The 23,129-nt window shown below is 36.7% G+C and overlaps 2 protein-coding genes and 1 pseudogene across 2 annotated transcripts; all 3 read right to left on the bottom strand.

The window, feature by feature from the left end:
- Positions 1-797: 797 nt before the first annotated feature.
- LOC121267901 (threonine dehydratase biosynthetic, chloroplastic-like) lies at positions 798-5,318 on the bottom strand. Its single transcript, XM_041172006.1, is given in 11 exon segments — positions 798-836; positions 2,017-2,134; positions 2,387-2,412; positions 2,414-2,458; positions 2,541-2,698; positions 2,701-2,788; positions 2,977-3,183; positions 3,417-3,686; positions 3,881-4,053; positions 4,902-5,138; positions 5,189-5,318. Coding segments are annotated over 11 exon segments (1,491 nt in total).
- Positions 5,319-6,338: 1,020 nt separating this feature from the next.
- On the bottom strand, positions 6,339-13,301 carry LOC121267639 (cactin). Its single transcript, XM_041171596.1, has 13 exons — positions 12,918-13,301; positions 12,730-12,821; positions 11,565-11,664; positions 9,376-9,447; positions 9,172-9,234; positions 8,924-9,064; positions 8,635-8,730; positions 7,817-8,101; positions 7,595-7,733; positions 7,375-7,514; positions 7,018-7,194; positions 6,583-6,849; positions 6,339-6,480 (listed from the first exon to the last, which is right to left on the bottom strand). Exons 1-13 carry the CDS (start codon positions 13,275-13,277, stop codon positions 6,361-6,363), a joined length of 2,052 nt encoding a protein of 683 aa, XP_041027530.1. The 5' UTR covers positions 13,278-13,301; the 3' UTR covers positions 6,339-6,360.
- Positions 13,302-19,300: 5,999 nt separating this feature from the next.
- On the bottom strand, positions 19,301-20,765 carry LOC121267900 (annotated as a pseudogene).
- Between the last annotated feature and the right edge of the window lie 2,364 nt (positions 20,766-23,129).

Raw genomic sequence — 23,129 nt, 5'->3', positions numbered from 1 at the left:
AAATATTCACATCATTGAAAACATTTATTTAATCATTAAGTAAAAATAAAAAAAATTCCAGCGGAAACCCCATCAAGAAGAGTATATTAATCTTAAACAAAACACCGATTCAAGCGAACTTTACTTAAAAGTCTTGACAAATAAAATTTAAATTGTATAAATGTTTATATATAGTTTATATATTCAGGTATCAGTGGTTATATTTACACAGATTCAAGCATCAAATATCGTATTAGAAACTTAATGTCTTCTTATCTTTATAACTACTAGATAAACTCTTGTTGTAAATTTAAAACTAATAGTATAAAAAATAAATAACTACAAAATTATTCGAGCTTATTTTAGTTAAGTCAAAATTTATAATTATGTATATAGAAATGGAGAAACTAACAAAAGAACTGGGTAAATATGATTAAAATTAATCTTGAACAATAATCTTATTTATTTACACCTTCAATTTTAAGCATCTTTATTTAATGCTGTATGCTTCATGCAATCAAAGCTCGATCGATTAATTTAAAACTTGAAGTGTACACACACTCTCTCTCTCCGCTCTTCTTTTCTTTTCTTTTGGTTTTTTGTAATTTAACATTTGAATTAGGCGAGTGATACTCTTTAGGATTGAGATTTTGACAGAACAAATATGATGCAACGATATCAGATTTGAACAAATTATTTGAAAGGAGAAAAAATAGGTGTAATCCCCATCCTATAGAACATCAGCAAGTTGAGGAACAGACGGTTCCCACCTCTCCACGATAATGGAACAAACGGACTAAAAACATTCAAGAACTTTATCAGAGAACCTCATTCTCAACGTTTGATCTGTCTCCCATCTGAAGGAGATCCAAAATAAAATAAACTTAAAAGCCATAATTTTGTTAGATAGGGAACATAAAGCCATGATGCAACCCAACAAGCACATATATGGGAGTAACTACCACTTTTCCCATTTATCGATTTTAGAGATTTTTTTTTTTTTTAATAATCGTGGGTATCCAGGCCAGCTTACGTGCATCTCGACTAATCCGAACCCTGAAGTTAACGATCAGGTAAACCTCCAATGACCCTAAAAAAACTCAAACTGGTGACCATTGAGAAATAAATTCAAGGCCGGACCAACTGAGCTATCCCACAGGGTTGGTTTTAGAGAAAATTATTAATTGACTATATTCCTTTTTCTCTTTCTTTTTTTCTTTTTCTTTAATAGGTAAATACCACTCAATTATGGGAAGAGGACATTCCATTTGCATTTTTGCCAAAAAACCATTGGCCAAAACCTCAAGGCATTTCCACTATTCCAGAAAGAAGTAAAACTTCAACTTTGTTAAAGATCCAAACATTCATACAAAAGCTCTATGATTGTTGATACTAATTTAGTTAAACTTTTAATTCTCAAGATCATAATATTCCACTACGCTTCCAAATCCGACGTTCATGGCGGCCCACTCTATCAACACTAATTCGATGGTAGCCCTTTCCCTTTTGACGGATTCACTCATCTATTAGTATTCAATGACTTAACACTATACCCATACAAAGTATCAAGACATTTTAATCCAACCTATAGTTCACCCCTTCCGTGACTTGAACTTGTAGCGTGGTCCCAGATACCAATTGTTAAAAACTCAACCATTGATCCAAAAGCTTTAAGACTATTAGATACTAATTTAGTTAAACTTTTAACCCTTAGAATCATAATAAACTCCAACGTGAACAGAACCTCTCCCAAGTTTTCGTATAAAAAAAATAAGGGTTTTTGAGAGAGAAACAAGAGGAGATTATAAAAGAAATAGCTTGCACTGCTGGTATCTTCATAGCTAGAACCCATCTAGTGGCATATATTTGATAAGCCTCCGGTAAAGTCCACCTCTTTTTGTTCTATGGTAAGATATGTCCACCACAGCAACAAACGCTTTTCAGTCCATAAGAAACGTGTGAAAGTACAGCGCGTGAAGATAAAATAAGTTAATGATTTCAAGCCAAAAACAATATCTATTCAGAAAATATAATTACCAAACAGCGCAAATGATCTTTAACCAAGTCACTATTTGTGAGGTTGTAAGTTTTAAGTTGTGAAGATTTCATCCGCTCCAGCATTGCTTCAAGTTCAGAAACCATGTGGATGCCAACACTGCACACAACATCAAGAGGAATGATTCGATTTCTTTCTTACCAAGTTAGTACTGATCGCTAAATCATCTCTCCTAAATATCCTAAATAAAAAAACATTGTAAACTAGTGCTTACATCCAAACCATACAAATGAAAATATCCCCATATTCTAAAATATGGACACCACTAAAATATTTGTTTCTATTGAAATAAAAGTCTCCAGAAAGATTTAGCATTTGCTCCTAATTAATACAGATTGACAGACATTTTACCTGTATAGAACAATAGCCTCTTTGTCAAGAGTGACACCTATATTTGAATTCAGTGATATTCATCGGTCCCACCTGACAACTTAGTCATTTGTTATATGCTTTGAACAAGAAAGCTGTTCGGTTAGAAAATTTGATTAAATCTATGTTGGCCCACCAGTTCACAAAATCGTTTGAAGCTTCCAGGTTCCTCTGGCATAACAGTTGCAGGCACAGCCTCTTGTTGCAGGCCTACATTAGCCAGTTCAGTCACCACCATCAGTTTATCGAAGTTCATGTTTGCTCCACTAGTTATTGCTACAACATTTCGCCCTTGAGGCCATAATACTTGCAGTATGCTTCAGCTCCAGCAAGAGAAAGGGCACCTGCTGGTTCTAAAATGCTTCTTTTTTCCTCAAACATGTCCTGCAACATGGGTAACAATATTATAAATCCCAAGAACTGACACCTACATCTATTATTTTGAGGATTAAAGCTCTCCAGGGAAATGCAGTTGAAACAGTCAGGGTCTTGGTTTCACAGAGAGATGAAGAAGCATAACTTATAAACAAAGAAGCTTGTAAACAAACTTCAAAACAAGAAACTAGCCTCACCTTTATTGAGGCACAGATTGCATCACAGCTTACAAGAACTACGCCATCTACCAATTCCTTGCATAGGCGGAAAGTTTCTTCACCAACTTCTTTGACAGCTACACCATCTGCAAAAGCTCCAAACTGGTCCAACATCACTCTTTGTCCATGATGTAAAGACACTGCCATTGCATTCGCGTCAGAGGGCTCCACCCCTATAATCTTTACCTGTGTAAAGTATATCAGGAAAAGTATCCTTCATGGATTACATTATAGATTAAGAAACACGTTAAGTACATGTACTTGCATCAAAACCATCACAGGCGACAGAAACAGGTGAGTTTGGGAGTGGCTGAAAAATAGAAGTAGCATTTGAGTTCATCTAGAAGAACTTGGAAGGTATACCAAATAAAACTTAAAAACTAGCGGTGCAGGTGAATTCGTAAACATGATGAACGTACCTCTGGAGAAACCCTCTTTACATAAGCAGCAATACCAGCTATTAGCCCACCGCCCCCAACAGGCACAAAGATTGCATGCAATTGGTTTTTTTTTTTACGCACAATTTCCATTCCAATGGTTCCCTGTCCCATTATGACATCTGGGTGATCAAAAGGAGGTATGAATGTACTGCACTCCTCTTCGGCCCCTTTTTTGGCATATGTTTGTGCCTCATCATAAGAATCCCCCGCAAGAACAACTGTTGCACCCAGTCTTTCAACAGTTTGCCACTGTAGCATAAAGAAACCAACTGTTTCATTAATTAGCCTTTTATTGATAGATTACACATACACCCAAATTGGGTTTGCACTCAAGACCGCACCCACAAGGTCAGGAAGTTAGGACTTTTTTTTTTTTATAAGTAAGTTTGGCCTCTTTTCTTCTAAAGAAACACTTGAAAAAAGCCACATGGTACATAATGCACCTTGATTTCTGGCGTAGTAACGGTCATAGCAATCACTGCATTGCAACCGAGTCTCTTGGCAGCTAATGCAACCCCTTGAGCATGATTTCCAGCTGATGAGCAGATAACTCCTCTGCCCAACTGTTCTTTGGGAATTTTTGCCATCATATCCCACGCAGCTTGAACAAGAAAATCTACAAACCCAGAGCAAGGAAACCATGAGCATTGAGTCATGAACTTCCCTTTAAACACAAACTACACCACCAAACAAAACCTAGAACACAGAAAGTAACTGCGCTCTTATTCTTCTCCCGATAATTATTCAAATTCTTTCTGGCATTTTCAACAAAAGAAATATGTAGTTTAAAATCTATGGAACTTTTCCCCAAAAAATTAGAAATAAACAAAAAAGAATGTAGACCTGATTGACTTTAAGGCCCCATTTGGATTGAGAAGTAATATTAACTCATCTTATCTCATCATTATAATTTTTTCAAATTCTGTCGCAAAATATAATAAATAATTCAACTTTTTTAAATCTCAAAACAATAATAATATTAAAAAATAATATTTTATTCAATTCATTTAAAACTATTTCATTTTAACTCACTATACAAACAAACCTAAGAGGGGTTTTTTTGGGAGGGGAGGGGGAGGGGCCACTCCTGTTTAAACGTAAAAAACTATTGAATACTTCAATAAAGTTGCACAATCAATATATTTCCAAAATAAAAGAGTAAAATTGTATGTAGCTAAATCACAATCCAAAAAACTTAATCATGATTCGAAAATACTAAAATAATGGGACAAAATAGAGAAATAAATAAAAACTTCAAAGAAAGTTCCTCCCAAAGCCAAAAGGCCGGTCATTTTCAATATGCATAGTTATATGCCGCATTTAAAGAATCAAACAAGTATTGCATGATTAAAAAAAAAAATCAAATTCAGTTACATTATTTTAAAACCAGCTCAAAAATTCACAAAGAGAAAACGCACAGAGAGGAATTTCAGATTCCGAAAACAAGTTAAAGAAAAAAAGAACTCACAGGCTGTAAATCCTCCCTCTTGAGCCAAACCGTGACGCCGAGGCGCTCCGAGAGCTTGGGCGCGAGCTGCAATGGCGATTCTATGGCCACGTCGTAGACCTTGGAAGAAAGTATGTTCGTAAGGTATCCCATGGCATCGATAATGCTGTCACTGTCAGAGTCGTTGGGAATAGGACGGTCCGGTAACGAGGCACCGAGGAAGCCGGGCGGGTACTGAAGGGAATTGGGCGATACTTTTTAGTTTTATTCTCGGAGAAGGAGACGAGGAGGGTTGGGTGGAGACCGGTAAGGGGTTGTGGCGGGAGGTAACAGCCGACGAGGAAATCTGAACCGTAGGTTTGTTTAGGGTGGCGGAGAAGTAAGGATAGAGAGAAAGGTCCCTCTGGTATTAGAATGGTTGTAGAGGGCGCCATTGGATGTAGGTGGGACCGATTCCAAACCCTTCGGGAGGATGAGAGCCGAAGGGTAGCCTCCATTTACCATATAATTCTCTCTCTGTATATATAACATGAGTAATGAGTTAGAAAGCCTTTGTTTGATTTTGAGAGAGACGATACAAGAATAGAATAGAATATTATGGCGGCGTTCAAGTTTTATTTAAAGAACATGTCTTGAGTTGAATGTAAGAAAGCGTTATAATTTGACATGAAAGATGTCCGTAGCTTTGGCACGCATGCCATCCATTGCTAAACGTACAAGAAAATAATTCAATTAACAGCAAAAGAATAGAGATACAATTTTTTTTTAAGAGTAATGATATATCTATAATATTTTGTACAATACATTATACAACAATGTGTTAAATAAGAGATATTTTTATAAAATTATATTACTTTTATTAGATATTTTATAAAAATACTCCTCATTTATCATATTATTGTACAATGTATTGTAGGAAAATCATTTTCCTTTTTTCAATGCATGTTGGGTCGGGTACCAAACGTCACATCGTTGCCTTATGACTTCCAAATTATAAAAAAAAAATATATTTCTAACTGTAAATTATAAAATCGCTGTATAAGAGACAATTATAAAATGGTCAGTCGCAATAAGAGACAATAATAATCAATTATAGAGCCTGGAAAAATCCAAAAAGGCGACACCTTAAATTGCTGAGACATTCATCCGACCACTAGCATCAAACTACACCCGCCGGAGGGTTTGCCCAGATACATGTGACGATCTCTATCCATTCCCATATACTAATCCCTTTTTACTTTAAAAATATCATATCAATAATGTAGCAAATAATAGACAAAAATTCAATTCAATTCAATTATTGTTCACGAGAGATATTTCACATTATGGGATTATATTATCATACTTGAAATCTAATGGATGATTGATTACGTAGGAGAAATCTCGGAACTCGGAAGTACATGTAAGAGAAATCTCGAGTCTCACCACAGGCAGTTTTGAAGCATCAGATGAATAAGTAGCAAAACTAGCCACACGTCACCTACGATAGCGGTAGCGTTTAAAGTTGAAATATACATGCAAAATCCCACGTTCAAATGTGCATTTAAAGCCCTTCTTATGAGAATATTCCCATTCCTTGTCTACAATCCGAAAAGCCTGCAAATATGATTTGACGACTCGGTGCAATTAGCATATGAAACAATCAATCATCCACGGATTCACAACAATAATGTAAACCACCAGATCAAGAAAACTTACGATGTCCTCATAAGGTGGCCCTGCATGGAACCTTATAATACATGTCTCACCATTGCTCCCATCCTTCTCAAGAGTGTAAACTGGAGCCTTTGTCTTGTCAACAAGGTCTGGATAGAAGATATTAAATTTATAGCCTTGCACAATCTTGGGAGGTGGGTTGTCGTGATCATAGTGAGTCTGATTGTACTTATTCCACTCATATCCGGTGTGGACACGATTGAAATATTTTGGCTTCCTTGGTCGGTACTTGTCATGCCACCAATACACCTGCATCCATATTATAAGATCACAAGACTTCATAGGAGAGAAATGAGGGTAATGTGATCAAATAGGTCTTCATTTTCTTCAAGGTTTTTACAATATTAAGGTAAAGATGGGGGGAAGAATTTTTCGATAAGTAATAAAAGATGGGGGAAGAATTGCCAGAAAAGCCACCTGAGAATCCAGGTTCACCTCAGCGCCAGATCCAAAAACTGCATCCCCTTCCTCAGTAGCTCCCATAGCTTTCATGGCCTTCAGCTCAAAATTATCTTCAGGTGGGGCTGGCTTTGATGCCAAAGCTTCTTGAATTCGTCTTTGTTGTTCTTTTACAACAGCCATACGTTTCAGTTCCTGTGAATTTACCCAAGCATTTATTTGGTTGCCTCAAAGCAGAAATTTATTTACATGCACATAAAAAGTAAATTGTTCAATAGACATTCTAAAATGCTTTCTTTTTTTTTTTTTTTTGGAGCTGATTTTGTGTCACAGGCTCATAATTGAATAATGACTGCATTGCCCAAGTAAACTTACAAGCGTAGCCCTGTCCTCTTCAGGGTCAATTGCATCTTCATTTTCATCACCATGCAACAGTTCTGGGGAAAATGAACCAGCCTCTTGTTCATCCTCATAAGTCTCTTCCTTCATGGGTTCTGGAGAGAATGCTTGAGCATCTATGCAGGAAAAATCGTGAGTCCACCCTCATAGGAGCAATAGCATATGTAAATGGAGACAAATGACATCATGTGCGTACCATCAACATCATGCTCACTGTTGTCCTCTTTCAGTCCTAAATCAGGATCAGACTCTGATTTATTTTCATCCTCCAAAGGTTGCTCAAGGTGTTGCAGATGCTTGCGCAACATTTTAGCATGAATTTCCTTCAAACAAGCCTGAATATGCAGCAAACAACCAGTAAGGTTGAACTTATAACTTCTATAAGATACAACGACATTGAAGGTCTGATGATAGATACCTTAGCCTTGTATATATGAAGGCGTTTAAGAACAGCCTCCCAGTACTCAACTACCTTAGCCGTCCCAGAACGCATCTGTGACTCAATCTGGGACTGTAATGCCTCTAGTTCTACATAAGCCTTTCCTTCCAAGAGACTCTTGACATCTGCTTCAATACTGGAATGCAAACCCCTCTCTTCAGCAAGCAACTCAACAGGAGGTTCTTCCCCACGAACCCTAGCACGATCCAGCGCGTCCTTTTTCTGAGCTTCAGCTAGTTCCCAGTCACAGACCACCAAAAGTGCCTGTTCAATTGCACATATCAGACATTTCCCAGTTGCCCAACCAAATATAAAAATCCTTATATAGGTCATTAAAAACCGTACTCTTCTAACTTTTGCATTTATAGTTTTCGAGCAGTGGCCTAATGGATAATTTCCGTCAGAAACAATGCCAATAATCAAGTCAATCATGCATGGAAATTCAACTATCACGCCAATAGAAGCAGATGCTACTTCATCGGAGTATCCTTTTCCATCATCATCAACCTACCAAATGAAGTCCTAGAGTATTCTAAAATCTGCCAAGCCACAAGGCCCCCGACTTCTGGGACTATCGCGACATATCTGTCAAGCCCTATGACAGGAGATCAGTGAAACAACAACGCACGCATGACTTGACATGAAATTTTCCCACATCACGTGCACGCAGATTTTTAAACTTATCAGGATGGTCTTGATTGGAAAGATGAAAAAGATATATTGGAAAAGTTATTCAAACACACTCTCAAGGACTAGAAAGCCACTAAACAGACACAGCAAAGGGAACAGAATGATACCTCCCAGTACCCTACATGTGTTGGTGTCGCCCTGTCCAAGTCCAGATGCATTTTGATGTCATCACGAAGCTCTTCCATTTCTTTTACTGTCAGGCCCTGCACCATCGTAGATGTCAAATGCCAATTTCAATAGTAGATATAGATAAAATAAAAATAGTAATTCGAAACTTACTGCTTGTAATTAATAACAAGAAGAGATGCAAAAAGCTAAACAAAAGAAGAGTTCCCTTCCAGCTAACAATCCCACACAGAGAAAAACTGGAACCTCAGAACAAAAAGGGATATTTACCTTGAAAACCATGTATGGTTCATTTATTTCTATATCAAAATCATCAGAGCCATTGAGTTGCTTGTAGAGAATATCAATAGGCTTGGTCCGCCCCTCACGCAATCTAATCTCTGACCTTACTTTGCTTTGATCAAAATGAAACTGTAGATGAAAATGTTTCACTCATATGGCAATTGGAAGAGAGATCGTACAAGTATGGCAAAGGAAGGAAAAGGTAAAAAAATACTGATGACAGCTCAGCACCACACCTCTTCTTCTTTCTTCTCCCAGTCCTGGAATTCAGCCCGGGCACGTTCTCTGGCTAACATTGCCTGCAGAAACAAAAGAATTACTAAACTTTATCACACCTGAATGTCAACCAAGTTTAAGTAAAGAAGAAACAATAAACACAAATTCTATCTGCCAATAAATTTGAGAAGAAAACTCTAGAGGTATAATGCAATCCAATGTACCATTTCTTCCTCATGTTGAGCTTTTTCAATAGCCCTTTCCTCCCTTCGCTTTTTCACCTTTTCAATCTCTGCCTGCATTAAGAATTTAAGTAAATATGATAAAGTACCAGTGAAATAGAAAATTATGGCAGTACCAATGCATGGACCACATCAATATGAAGCAGATCCCGAGTTTAAAAAAAAAAACATGGAGGGACTTTAAGCTCTTCCATTGCTCTCTCGCGATCCTTGAAGCTTCTCTTATTTCTCTCCCACCAAATACACCAATACATACATGACCCATTCTCTAGATTGCTGCCACTTGTGAAATACTCGACTCAAACCAAGATAGCTCAACATAGCCTAACTTCCTACTCAACTCACCAAGAAATTTTAGTAATAAATCTTAAATCCAAAACCCAAGATTGAGACTTATCTACCCTCAGCCCTCAACAATGCGAATCTACATCTGAAAAGGCATATATTTTTTGATAAGTTGAAAATGCATATATAATAAATCCATATTTTGCACAAAATTACACCTTAAGTTTATAAAAACGTGGGAATAAAATCATTATTTAAAAAGTGGGGGGTTGGTGTACTAGAGAGGTGAACAGGGCCTATGAATGAGGATTTGGAAGCACATTAGACGAGGGTGGGGGGTGTTTACTTGCCATAACAAATTTGTGCTGGGTGAGGGTACTCAGATAAAATTTTGGAGGGACATATGATGTGGGGAGGAGGCTCTAATGGACTCCTTTCCATTCGTCTTCCAGTTGGCTTGTGACCAAGAAGCTTCAGTGGCGGACCTCATGGTTCGATCGGGGGACCAAGTCCAATGGAACATCACCTTCAGTAGAGCAGCCCAAGACTGGGAAGTAGACAGCTTTGAGGCTTTTTTCAGCCTAGTGTATTCCGTGAAGCTGAATGGAATACAAGCCACTAAGCTGTGGTGGACAGCTACAGGTAAGGGCGCTTTCTCAGTTTGATCCTTCTATAAATCCCTTACACATTTACCGAATACTAATTTCACATGGAAGAAACTTTAGAGGAATAATCCCCCCCCCCCCCCCCAAAAAAAAAAACACAAAAGCACTCTTCTTCACTTGGACAGCTGCTCTGGGCAATATTCTGACAACCGATAATCTGAGGAAGCGTCGGATCGATATCTTAGATTGGTGTTGTATGTGCAAGAAAGCTGGCGAGTCAGTGGATCATCTCTTGCTATATTGTGAGACAGCTAGAGCCTTGTGGATCGAAGTGTTCAGCCGAGGAGAGTTAAATTAGGTAATGCCTGCCACAGTAGTTGAGTTATTGGCCAACTGGACATTTCTAGGAGGTGCTCCACAAATCAAAGCCGTGTGGAAGATGGCCCCTATCTGCATTATGTGGTGCATATGACAAGAGCATAACGATCGGACATTTGAAGATAAGGAGCGGACACTAGAGTAGCTTCTACTTTTATTTTTCTGTACTTTATTTCTTTGGGCCATAGCTATAGATTTTAATGGCCTTAATCTACATGATTTTCTTGTTTTCACTTCTGCAGCCTAGATAGGTCTTGTCTCTTGTATACCATCTTGTGTACTTGGGCTTTGCCTATTCTTATCAATAATATCATTTACTTATTAAAAAAAAAAATCAGTATTTAAAAAGCTAAAATACTAAAAATTTTCAACCATTCCTTCGTCTTTCTCCTACCCCTTGAAATATTAATAACCCAAATTATAACTTTCATGTTTATAGTCTTCTAAATACTCCTAGTGAGGTGTACTTGGGGGGGGAAAGAAGAATAGAAATTTTGAGGACTGTGAGAGCACGATGGAAGAGCTTAAAAACCTTCTTCTTCAATACTTTGTTCCTCGGGCAGCTGCTATAGATTTTAATGGGTTGCATTTTTATGAGTTCCTTGTATCTCTTCCAATTCCTAATTAGGTTTCTCTCTCCTCGTCTACATCCCATCTACTTTGGGTAAGCCTTTGTGCTCTTCAATAAAAGTCTGAACACTGATAAAAAATAGTCAGCTAAATCCTAATATGCCCCTTCTGATAGTTATTCAAAAAATTTCAACAATTGTTGACAGAGAGGTAACCAGTCACCACCATAAAAAGTCTTAACAAAGACCACCAAAGGCTTGAGAGTCATAAAGAAAATGAATGCATCAAAATGTGAATGACACGCAGTGAAGAAAACTTGAGTACAATTCGTACCATCCTTTCTCTCTGTCTCTTTTTCTCAGCTTTGACTGAAAACATATCTAGCGGTACACCTTGGGAAACATCACGCTCAATCTTCTTACTCCACACAAATCTGATGATCAAACATATGAAGTCAAATGCATTCATTACACGAACTGAATCTTTGCCACTAATCTATACAGTCAATTCATCATGTATGAGATCACTAGTGTAGTCAATTCACAGAAGATATGAATTGTATTCCTATGGTTAACATACATATCAGAAGCAGTTTCAACCCACCCGAAGGAAAAAATAGATAAACAAGAAAACCAATCTTAATCTCCAGACAATAACTTTTGGATCGTAAATAACAACGGTCAATAACATACAACCATGCCCATACTTCTGCCACATTATAATTACAATAAAAACAATTCCTCATTCTGCAGTAAACAAATTTTGCCATTATAGTCATAAAATCAAGAGTAATGCTGGATACAGTCCTAGGGTATACAAGTCTTGCGCACTCCCTTTGAAAAAAAGTTTGGTCCACCATTAAAAAATGATTTTGGCATGCGGGTCTCAGATTTAGTCACTTTTTCCAAAGGGGTAGGCGGGACTTGCACACCCTAGTACTGCAAATATCATTTCTCTAAAATCAATGCTGAAAAAAAAATTGGAAACTCTCTGTCAAACTTACCCCCACATAAGTTTTGCTACAAGTAAGCCTTGTGTGTCAACACACCACTTATTATGGAACCCATTATATTTATAAAAAAGTTAAACACCAATAATTTTTCATAATTGTTGGGCCTACTTCTGTGATGTGTTGGGTGTCATAAAATATGTTTGCAAATAGATTTTTATTAAAAAAAAAACTTTGAATTCGTATTGAGATCCCCCCAATTTAATTTCACATTTCCTAGACTTGCAGCTACCAATCTCCACTATAGAAGCCTGGCCCCGACAGAAAGATATTCAAATGCATAAAAGAGTTATTTTTCCTTCTTCATTGTTAATAAAATGACTGAGGTTAGTCCGAAAAATGTTTCCAGGCACAGAACCTTATGCTTAAAAGTGGTTATCGTTAAGCATAACTTTCCACTATAGCATAAAGTTGAGAGTTCAATTGGAATCATGAGCAAGGTAAGTATCCAAATGAAGAAATTTAAAGAAACAGAAAAAAAGAACTAACTTCTCGTTGAGGTTGGAATCACCGAAGGGATTCGAATCATTCGAATAACCAGAGACCGTCTGAGCCTTCAACTTCTTCGCAGCTCGCATTGCCTAGCCAATTAAAAAGAAGGAATAGGTAAAATCAAGAAATCAAAAAAGGCCAAAACGACGAAAGCAGAAATAGAGATGTGGGCAAAAATCACAAACCTTCTTCTTCGCCTTCTTAGACAAGTACTCCGTGATTTTTTCTTCCGTGATATTTCTGGAGGATCTCTTCTTCCTCTTGCTTTGCCCACGTTCATCGTCGCTGCCGTAGGAATCACCTTCGTCTTCGGAGTCCCGATTACGCGAAGAGCTCCGACGTATTCTGCCGCCGATTCTGTCCCTGCGCTTTCCGGAGCCTCGCGGGTCCGGAGAGGAGTCGTAGGACTCGGACTCGGACTCGGATTCCGAGCGTTCGGGCGGTCTGCTTCTGCGTGTCCTCGAGGAGGAAGACTTTTTTTCCTTGTTGCTCTTACTGCTCCCCATTGATTTGTTTTTGCGCGAGGTTTCGGCTTCGCTTGGCATGGCAGGGAGGTGTTGGACTGATTTCGCTTGATGCTGTGATGGGTTTATATGATTTGGGCCGGGCTATTTTAGATTAGGTGTTCGGAGATGGGCCCAAATTCGAAGATATTTTTATCTCTGAACTTTTTTTTTTTTTTTTTTTAATGAATCTTTGAAGTTATTTTGTTATTATTATTATTATTTTTTTTTTGAAAGGCAATTGTGTGACGAATAAAAAGAGAAAAATATCTTCATGCAAGTTCCACGTGCGATAGTTGGTTTGTTTTTATAGATGAGATGAGATGAGTTGAGATTAAAGTTAAAAAGTTAAATAAAATATTGTTAGAATATATTTTTTAATATTATTTTTATTTTAGAATTTGAAAAAGTTGAATTATTTATTTTATTTTGTATTGGAAGTTAGAAAAGTTAATGATTGTATAAGATGAGAATTTTTTGAAAACAAAAGATGTGTAATTGAATGTTGAGTTAAAAGGAGATGATAAATTTCTAAATAAAATTTTTATGTGCAGTCATTTGTGTATATTTTTTATGCATTCTACTGATGTGATTGGCTGCATCACTTTTTTTAATATAAAATAACTCATTTGGTCAATCATATCAATGGAGTGCACAAGAAATACGTAAAAGTAACTGTATGTAGCATAACTCATTTATAAATAATAGTTAAATAGTTTGTGAATAATAATAAAATGGTTTGAACTATGATATTTTATTGAGTTATGAATAAAAAAAGTTGGAAAATTATTATAAAGTTATAGGATTGTTAGAATTTATAATATTATTTTTATTTTAAAATTTAAAAAAATTGAATTATTTTTTGTATTTTGTTTGAGAGTTTAAAAAAATTATAATGATTAATAAATAATTAGATAAAAAAGTTAAAAATCTGAAATTAAAAAATATTTATATTTGAGTGATATTTTAAAAAGATATAAAATTAGATGAGATGTGTTGAAAACGATATACAAAGGTATTTTATATTTTTATCTTATATTTAAAAAAATACTCCCTCACACAGATGAAGTAGAATTTGAGTTTTTTTTTTTTTTTAATAATTAAAGTACTCAAATAAATATGATCCACCTTGACCTTCCTTTCTATAACAAAAGATGAATGACAAAAGATTATAAGAAATGCTTCCGTCTCTAATCTCTATTTCCATTTTACTTTGCAAAACTAACGGCTACGAGACTTTTCACAAAACTTTTATCTTATCTTATTTTACTTTATTTAATCATTACATTTTTTTTAAATTTTCATATAAAATAAAATAAACAATTCAATTTTTTAAAATCTCAAAACAAAAATAAATTAAAAAATATATATTCTAATAATATTTTATTTAATTTCTAACTTTTATCTCAATTCATTTCATCTCATCTGCGAAAACAAATGAGACCGATCTCTCTCTTGCAATTTTGCTCTCACTTTCACTCGCTCGAATGGCCGATGCCATCATCAATGCCACCAAAGCATTACTTGAGATCAAACCTCCAAATGTGTTGTAATGCCCCGTCCCTGAGGGTCCGGAGAGTTCACTCATATCGCTAAAAATTATTTTTCATCCACATAGTACATAATCAATTTTTTTTCTATCTCACAAACTACTCATTAATTCACATCAAATACTCTAGTATAATTAATCCAAGACAATACAAAGTCTTAATAAAAACATCAACCTCCCAACAATTCATATCATCAGAATGCAACAAACTTACTGAATAACAAAATCCTCAATACTCATGCAACCCTCCTATGCTTAAACCACTATTCTTAACTCCTCTTACCTATGCTCCATATTTTTTATCCTCAACTGGAAATATTCAAATCATCTGAAAATATTAGAAATAATAGAATGGTGAGTTATCAACAACTCAGTAAGCAGAGAACATATACTAGTATGTAAACATGAGCCTTTTTAGAAAATTCCGTATGCAGAAATAAAACTTTTCATTTTTATATGCAGATCTCAGAAACGTGTTATCAGAAAATCAGAGCGACTCTTCAGACTTTTCAGATTCAAAAATTAACTGTTCATATTTAAAGACACTTTCCATATTCAAAGACCATTTTCATATTCAAAGACCATTGTCATGTTCAACAACCAACTGTTCATATTCAAAGATCCGTTTCATAATCAAAGACCTTTTTAGTATTCAAAAACCATTTTCATATTCGAAAACCAACAGTTTGTATTTAAAATATCCGTTTCATATTCAAAAACGCTTTAACATAACATAACTGAACATCTTCATCTTATCATATCATGTCATATCGTATCATATCATGTACCATGTTTAACCCCCGTGGTAGGGTTGTGCTATCCCCGGTGGCCAAACCAGGCAATATCATATGGTGAACTTTCCATTTTTCAATCTTGGAGCCCGAGTGTACACACTGGAAAGAACACGTAAAAAGACCACTTTGTTTCCAAAGTAGGTGCACTCATATCATATCATATCATGGTGGTACCAACCATATCACGTAAACCATATTCAGAAATCAGATCCAGAACAGATAAGTATGCCAAAGATTTATCATATCCATATCATATCAAAACATGTGTGAAACATATTCATATCCTTTCCATTTGATAAAAAACATATCCAAATCATTTCATATCACATGTATAAAAAAAATATCTCAATGATATCATATTTGCTCTTTTACATATTTCAGAAACATATCAAATATTGCTCATGTCTACACAATGTATGTCAGAAAAATATTTTCTCTTTTCCGGACAGATTTCATGAGTGATGCAAATAAACGACTGAGGTTGGTTTTTCTCAAGTTTTCATTTCATTACAAAATATGCAAAGTTTTCAGAAGGTCAACCTCAGTCTCAATAATTCGTATAAAAACTAGCATAGGAACCCCGCTTACCTGGAATTCTTAGCTTTTTCAGAATTTTTCTCAAAAAAGTCGAGTCGACTATAAATCATCACCTATAAAATAATCACGTAATTTCTGTAAGTTTCCAATCAATCACATATTTTGATATTTAAGCCTAAACTTTTAAAATAACCTATTTTAATTCCTCAAAACTTAAAACCTTCATAATTCCAAAATATATCACCACTTTCTAAAATCATCAATATCCATCGTAACCAACGTCAAACTCGAAACACCAATATTTAAACTCGAAACCGCCAATAAATCTCACATCATAAACCAATCACACAAACAACTCCATAATTCAATCCAACCGACCCCCTTATTCTTCGGAATCAGTCCGGCACAATCAACCAATTCACAATAAATATGATTTAGTGCAAAATACATTTAAATATCAAAAATTTTTTGAGAAAATACTTACAATGCTATAATATAATTTTTGAAAGAACACGGAGGTGATATAAGTGGCGGCACTGCAACAGAACAGTGCAAATGCACTGTGGCCGTGGGTCTCAAAACTCACTTTTGAACGGGGACAAACCAAGACCCAAAATTGATAGGGTGGGGCTTAGGGATGTCGGTGAAGCCAATGGTGGTGGTGGTTGGCCGTGGGTGGCAGCGTAGAGGGTGGTTTAAGGCCCAAATGCACAAAAGGAAATGTGGATGGTGGAGCTTCACCGGTGGCGGATCGGGGTTGAGGATGGGTGCATTAGGTTGCTAAGAGGTTGATGATGATGTTGTGAGAAAATGGTGGCCAAAGGTGGCGCGACGGCGGCGAGCGAGCACAAGGAAGGCTGTGGCTTAGAGCTGCGCGTGGGGACCCATGACGGCGAGGGAGGAGCTGAAAACCTGAGGGGGAGGTCGCCGGTGGGTGTGGAAGGTCGTGGGCTGGGCGGTGTCGCCGGACGGTGGCGCACGGAGGCGGGCTAGGTGGAGGCGAAGCAACGCACGGGAGAGAGAAGGAGGCTGGCGTCGCGCAGGAAAGCAGGGGAGAAGAAAAAAAAAATGAGGAGAAAAGAAAAAGAGGAAGAAAAGAAAAAGCGAGAGAAATAAATGAGGTCCAATCCTCACATCTTGGGTCACAAAAATAATCCAACGGAAACGATTTCAAAATAGCAAGTAAAATAAAATAATTCAAACGTAGTGATTAAAATGAAAATAAATAATTAAATCCAACAACAAGTTAATTTAATATGAAAAGAAATTTAAATGCATAACAATAATTAATATTAAGAAAACATGTCAAATTTAATTTTCACAAATTAAAAATCATAAAAATAAACTCACTAAAATCTGAAAATTTAAAACAAAAGAATCAATTTATAAATTAATAACAAATAGTCCTTCAATTAAAAAATACACTAAAAATACGGGGTGTTACATGTGCGGTGGGGCAATGAGGAGGACGATCTAATGGAGGAGCCGGGCTCGTCATTGACTTCCAAAGACAAAGTCGCCTCAGCCTTCAAGGTAGAGGCCCTTTTTTCATGTTGGGAAACCTCTCCAAGGCAGGGCCTTTCGAACCCACCCTTATAAACTCTGGTCCTATGCACCGTACCCTTGGAAGTTTTCCTATACGGAATTGGTTAAATTGTTGATTTTTCACCAGGGTGTGACCCTAAAAGATTGTTTGCACCCATGAGGTGTTGAACATTAGACCTTGAAGGGAGTGATATCCCAAGACCAAGGCCTTTACCACTTGGGCCAACCACTTGGACCATCAACGACGACGAAAATAAGAACAACTAGTTCCTCGATGAACCCTAAGACTCTCACTACGATACGATTTAACTCTCTCGGTCAGATCTGGTTCTTTTAGTATTGCTGCACGATTCTAGAATATTAAAATCTTAATGTAACACACTTCAAGCTACTTAAAGAAAAATACATAAAAATTGCTCACTTCGAGGGGAGCACCTCCATTGAAGAAGGGAAGAAGATGATAAGAGAAAGAAAATAAAATTTGCATTAATTTTCTGGATGACTCAACCCTAGAACCCTTGGCTCATACTTAAAAGAGATGGCCCCTATATGGGCCCAAGCTAACACACTAAAAAACATACAAGAAAATAAAACTAAGGCCCAAGGCCCATTATCTATCTTGTAATCCAAATACATGTTGAATTCGAAATTGTAAATGAAATTAAACTTGCCTAATGCCCATAATCCATGTCCTTCATTCAGTGATTATGGCAAACCATCTCCCATAGAAGCACCTTGTCCACAAGGTGCTACAAAGGAAATTTCAGAGAAAAAGATAAAGATCGATAGGATTAGTCGTGCTATTTTGTCAGCCGCAACAACACTTATCTCCAATGTGCTAGTTGCATTCTCAAAAGAGTACTGCTACGGGTGCTGAATTAGGGACCCAAAAAGTTCACCGAATAGTGTAAATTTTTTTCTTCTTTTTTCTTTTTTTTTTCATGTATTTTTTTAATCATCATAAATATTTTTAAAAAAAATAAAAAATTCACAACATCATTAAAAAATATTTTTTTAATCATTCGGTAAAAAAAAAAAAAATCCCATTCGGGACATTTTTTTGGTCCCGAATTATTTCTCTCCTCAAAAGCATTCACATAATACAGATGTCGACCATGCAGAAGTGTAAGAACCATCGTAACTTCACAAGTGTAACTATTCCATATTAAGGAGTTAAGCTGATAATATCTCTCAAATAAGGAAATAATACACTTGGGTTTGGGAAAGGGAATTCCCTACAACCACAACGCGCCATTTCCCAATAAAGCCATTCTCACCAATTCTATTTTACACTGATTCCTGTGCAATGAGAGTAATTTCATCCCAGGAAGTAACATAGCAATCCTTTCTAAATGATGCCTCTAACATTCCAATAGGTTAATAAAGATCATCTCCACCACCAAATGCACAAGTAGACCCCACTGCTCTGCAACTTTGCATGTATTCTTTGTCTTCATTAGAAATTTTGAAGCCTCCATTGGCGCTGTAAAAACCAAAATATACCATAGGAGTTCACTCGTCTTGAAACTTTTGTCTCCTTGATCAAGATTTTGGTTTCCAGTAAACAAATTAAATCTTATGGCTTTTGTGCAATGTCGAGAAAGGACCGTGATTCCTACTAAAAATGGTGTATCATTCTCTTATATGTACAATGCTTTATTCACAGGACTGGTGGATTCCTCACTCACAGGAAGATCCAGATGCTCGAGTTCTTCGGGAGGAAGTAGCTCATTGGTGTTCCGGTCCTCACAAATCATTTCCAAGGGATTTATTTCTTTTCCTCTATCAAAAGGTTTGAAAACAACTTTAAGTGGCAAAACATCAAGCAGTTGATAGGCAACTTTTGTATCTCCTAGAACTTGCAAACCCATGAATATTTTCCCGCCACCATAGCTTACAACACCCCTCAACGGCAATACATCAAGCAAAAAAGAAGAAAAATGCACTAAAAACTTCTTACCCCTCACTAGGTCCGTCGCTAGGCCTTGCCCTTCCAACATAACTAGGTCCACATCACTTGCTAGGTAGGCAAGCTCTTGTGAAACTCTCGTAAGATCAATAGCCGGCCAATTATTACCAGAATTGGCAATTAAAAGATTTGAAGTATCAACACCCAAGAGCTGCCCATGTTTATCCTTCAACTTTGATATAATCTCAACCAATTCGGGGTAAGTGACATCATTGATAGAACTTTAGAAGACAAGTCATTGGCTGCCAAAACAACCCGAGTCCCCTACCGGAGTAATTCTCTTACAAATGGTCAAATACCCAAAACAATATCTGCACCAGAATTATCAACAAAAATGATAGCCTTCTTCCAAGGTTTCTTGCTCCATTTCAATTGGAAAATGTCCAAGTCATCAATAACCCAAGGTCGAGGGACAAGGTTTTGATAACTTGCTAAAAATTCCATCCTTTGAAAACACCTCTGCAAGCTGTGCAGACCCGAGATCAAATATATTACCTGCAAATATTCCTCTCACCAGATTCTCCAGACGCTTCCCTTCATCTTCGATGGCATCACTAAGATGAATAACAACCGCAAACAGGGAAATAGCCTTTGCATTCTCTTCATCCTTTCTTGAATATATCTCGGAATCCCAATTCTCTAAGGACTTGTTCACGAAGTCTCTCAGATTTTCAACAGGGACGTGGACAATAGTGTTGGGGTCTTCTTCACTAATAACTTCATCTTCATTGAACTGGAATTTGTGCTCTGATGCTGAAACCCAAGTTTTGAACGAAGTAGTTGGAACACCATGAGTAGTCTGTTCACGGAGGAGTTGGAATTGATGACCCCATCGAAAGGAGACAATGGGCCAGGCTAGGTTGGAAGAGGGAAAGTCCTGATTCTTCCGTGTCTTCCTCTGCGAAGAGCTGGAGTTGCGTAAAGTCTCGATTCTTCCATGTCTTTCTCTGCGAAGAGCTGGAGCCGCGTAAGGGAGCTCCACGCTTTTGACCATCAAAATAACCATCTACATTTCCGTTCATTTCCCTATATGTCTCCATTGATGGCCCATTGTCCACATCAAATGCTCTCGAAGATTTTGGTGATTGGGTGCTTCGAAATGCTCGCAGAGGAGTCGGTATAGGACCCATTGGCATCGATCTAAAGAGGTGAACCTTTGTGATCTCCTTATGCTTGAGGAGCTTGACAGTACCAGCGCTTCTCTCCTTCCACTAGTTATCATTGTTATTGAAACGGTAGAGCTTTGATTTCATATTCAAGATGGGGTCTACGTTCTTCTCTCCGGTGGAGACTGCAACCTCCCCGAGCTTAACAATTTGAGCTTCGTCGAAGCTATCGGGATCAAACTCCCATCTGACGATTAGTGAATAGATGGTGCTAGGTATGAGCGAAAGAAAAGGAGAAAATGGAAAATAATTTCTGAGAGGAAGAGAGGAACACGAGATTCGGAGGGGGAGATCAGAGAATGGTGGAATTGGTTTCTGGTTTCTAACGGGATTATTGGAAACATGAGAGAGTTTTTAAGGTGGTTCTTGACATCTTTAAATGTCTGTAAAATAACATCCAAACGTTACTGTAACTGTTCGACTTGCTCTATGATATTAAGGATGAAAGATTTTTTTCATTAACGAAGGAGATGCCAAGGAAAGCTTGGCTCTAAATACTACTTGTAACACATCTCAAGCTACTTCAAGAAAAATACATAGAAATTATTCACTTCAAGGAGAGCACTTCTATTAAAGAAGGGAAGAAGATGATAAGAGAAAAAAAAAAAAAAATTTATATTAATTTTCTAAATGACTCAATCCTAGAGCGCTTGACTTATACTTAAAGAAGATGACTCCTACATGAGTCCGAGCTAACATACTAAAAAACATACAAGAAAATAAAACTAAGGCTCAAGTCTCACTAATTATCTTGTAGTTCAAATACATGCTAAATTTGAAATTGTAAATGAAATTAAATTGTCCCAAGACATAGCCTGTCCTTGGTTCGGGGACCTGTGACACTTAATCAGTTTAGGGGTCTCAATCGATTAAAAAAATGTAAGAATTTTAGGCCAACGTCCAAGACATTAAAAAAAAAAAAAAAAAAAAAAAAAACATAATTTTTAAAAGCTTTGAATTTCCTATTTGGAATACTCGTCCGAAAGACAATTTGGGTTTTGATCAGCTAAATACAGTTGCTACGTTTGAATTTTGGGCTGTTTGCATACTGAGCATATGCAAGTGGCGAGATAATCCCGAAACCGGGTTTTGACCGTATAAGGAGTTTGCTTTCTATTTGATCCTCCATTGTTGAGTTGCTGAGACAATAGTGGTAAGAGATAAAAATTTAGAATTTCAGTCTCCTTGTTTAATTACTTGGGACGAGAACGCAGATTCTGCATTCACCTAATACTTGGGATTTTCAAATTGTTGATTAGTTTGATTTAAGTGTGCTTTTCAATATTTCGTTGATAAGTTAGTGTTCGAATTGGAATGTAGGTACAATGCTTTGATCTTTAATATAGTGGGTATTAATTTGATGAAGGTTAGCACGGGTGAAACGCCATATACGTCTCAGCACAAGTAGTCATTGGAACTCCCGGAACAATCAGGAAGTGGATGTCCAGTAGGAAATTGGGCGTTAGTTGCATCAAGATTCTTGTTTTTGACGAGACTGATCACATGCTAGCTGAGGTAAATTTATGCTTTTGATAATGTTTAAATCCAATTAAATACGAAGTTATGGTTGATTTATCTGAACTACTTTTTCTTGATTTGGTTTGTGTCATTTACTCTTTTGTTTGCTTAATATTAATTGCAGAAAATTCTAAAATTAACCGTCTGTCTTGATTAATCATCGGGTAATAGAGCTGAGGTTATGCAGTGATCATTGTTATTTATCATTAATTACTGATTTTTTTATGTAGCAAGGTGGTTTCTTTTTTCTCCGGATGGATCATCCATCTTGGGACTAATGTAATATTGCTCAATCATATCCCTAATTAACTAAATATGAACTCCAATCAAGCAGAACTTCATCAAGCTCTGTTTAAATAATGTAGAATATAATTATATGCACATAAGTAGGGAAATGCTACATCCTTGTAATGATTATTGGCTTTCTTGTTATTTACTACCTACCTGCATATAGATGATTTATAGTATATGCTCTCATAAAGTATTAGTTATTTTCGATTGTTCATTTTATTAATGTAGGATGGATCATTTAAAGATGATTCCTTGAAAATAAAGAAGGAAATCGAAAGAATTAGTTCTCACTGCCAGGTTTGTGCAACTAACGTCCTTTGTGTGTATACTCAATGAGCCTCATGTGTTCTTGATGTTTTGTGTTTATATTTCTATTTCTAAGGTCTTTCTCTTGTATTTGTCATGGGTAATTAGACATCCTGACGTACTACTTTTTTGTAGGTTAATCTGGTTGTCAACTATGATCTTCCCCCAGAGCCAGATTATAGGATTGGTAGGGCTGGGCGATTTGGCCGCAAGGGTGAG

The sequence above is a fragment of the Juglans microcarpa x Juglans regia genome, chromosome 5S, assembly GCF_004785595.1.
Source record: "Juglans microcarpa x Juglans regia isolate MS1-56 chromosome 5S, Jm3101_v1.0, whole genome shotgun sequence".
Classification (NCBI taxonomy): domain Eukaryota; kingdom Viridiplantae; phylum Streptophyta; class Magnoliopsida; order Fagales; family Juglandaceae; genus Juglans; species Juglans microcarpa x Juglans regia.
This window is presented reverse-complemented; position numbering and strand designations above follow the sequence as displayed.

Bases quoted from the DNA above. Each gene is read 5' to 3' on its own strand.
- LOC121267639 (XM_041171596.1), bottom strand. From the start codon at position 13,277: ATGCCAAGCGAAGCCGAAACCTCGCGCAAAAACAAATCAATGGGGAGC. The intron at 8,102-8,634 runs GTATCATTCTGT...GCAATTGAACAG, and splicing joins CACATGTAGGGTACTGGGAG to GCACTTTTGGTGGTCTGTGA. The intron at 7,515-7,594 runs GTACGCACATGA...TTTCCTGCATAG, and splicing joins CAGTGAGCATGATGTTGATG to ATGCTCAAGCATTCTCTCCA.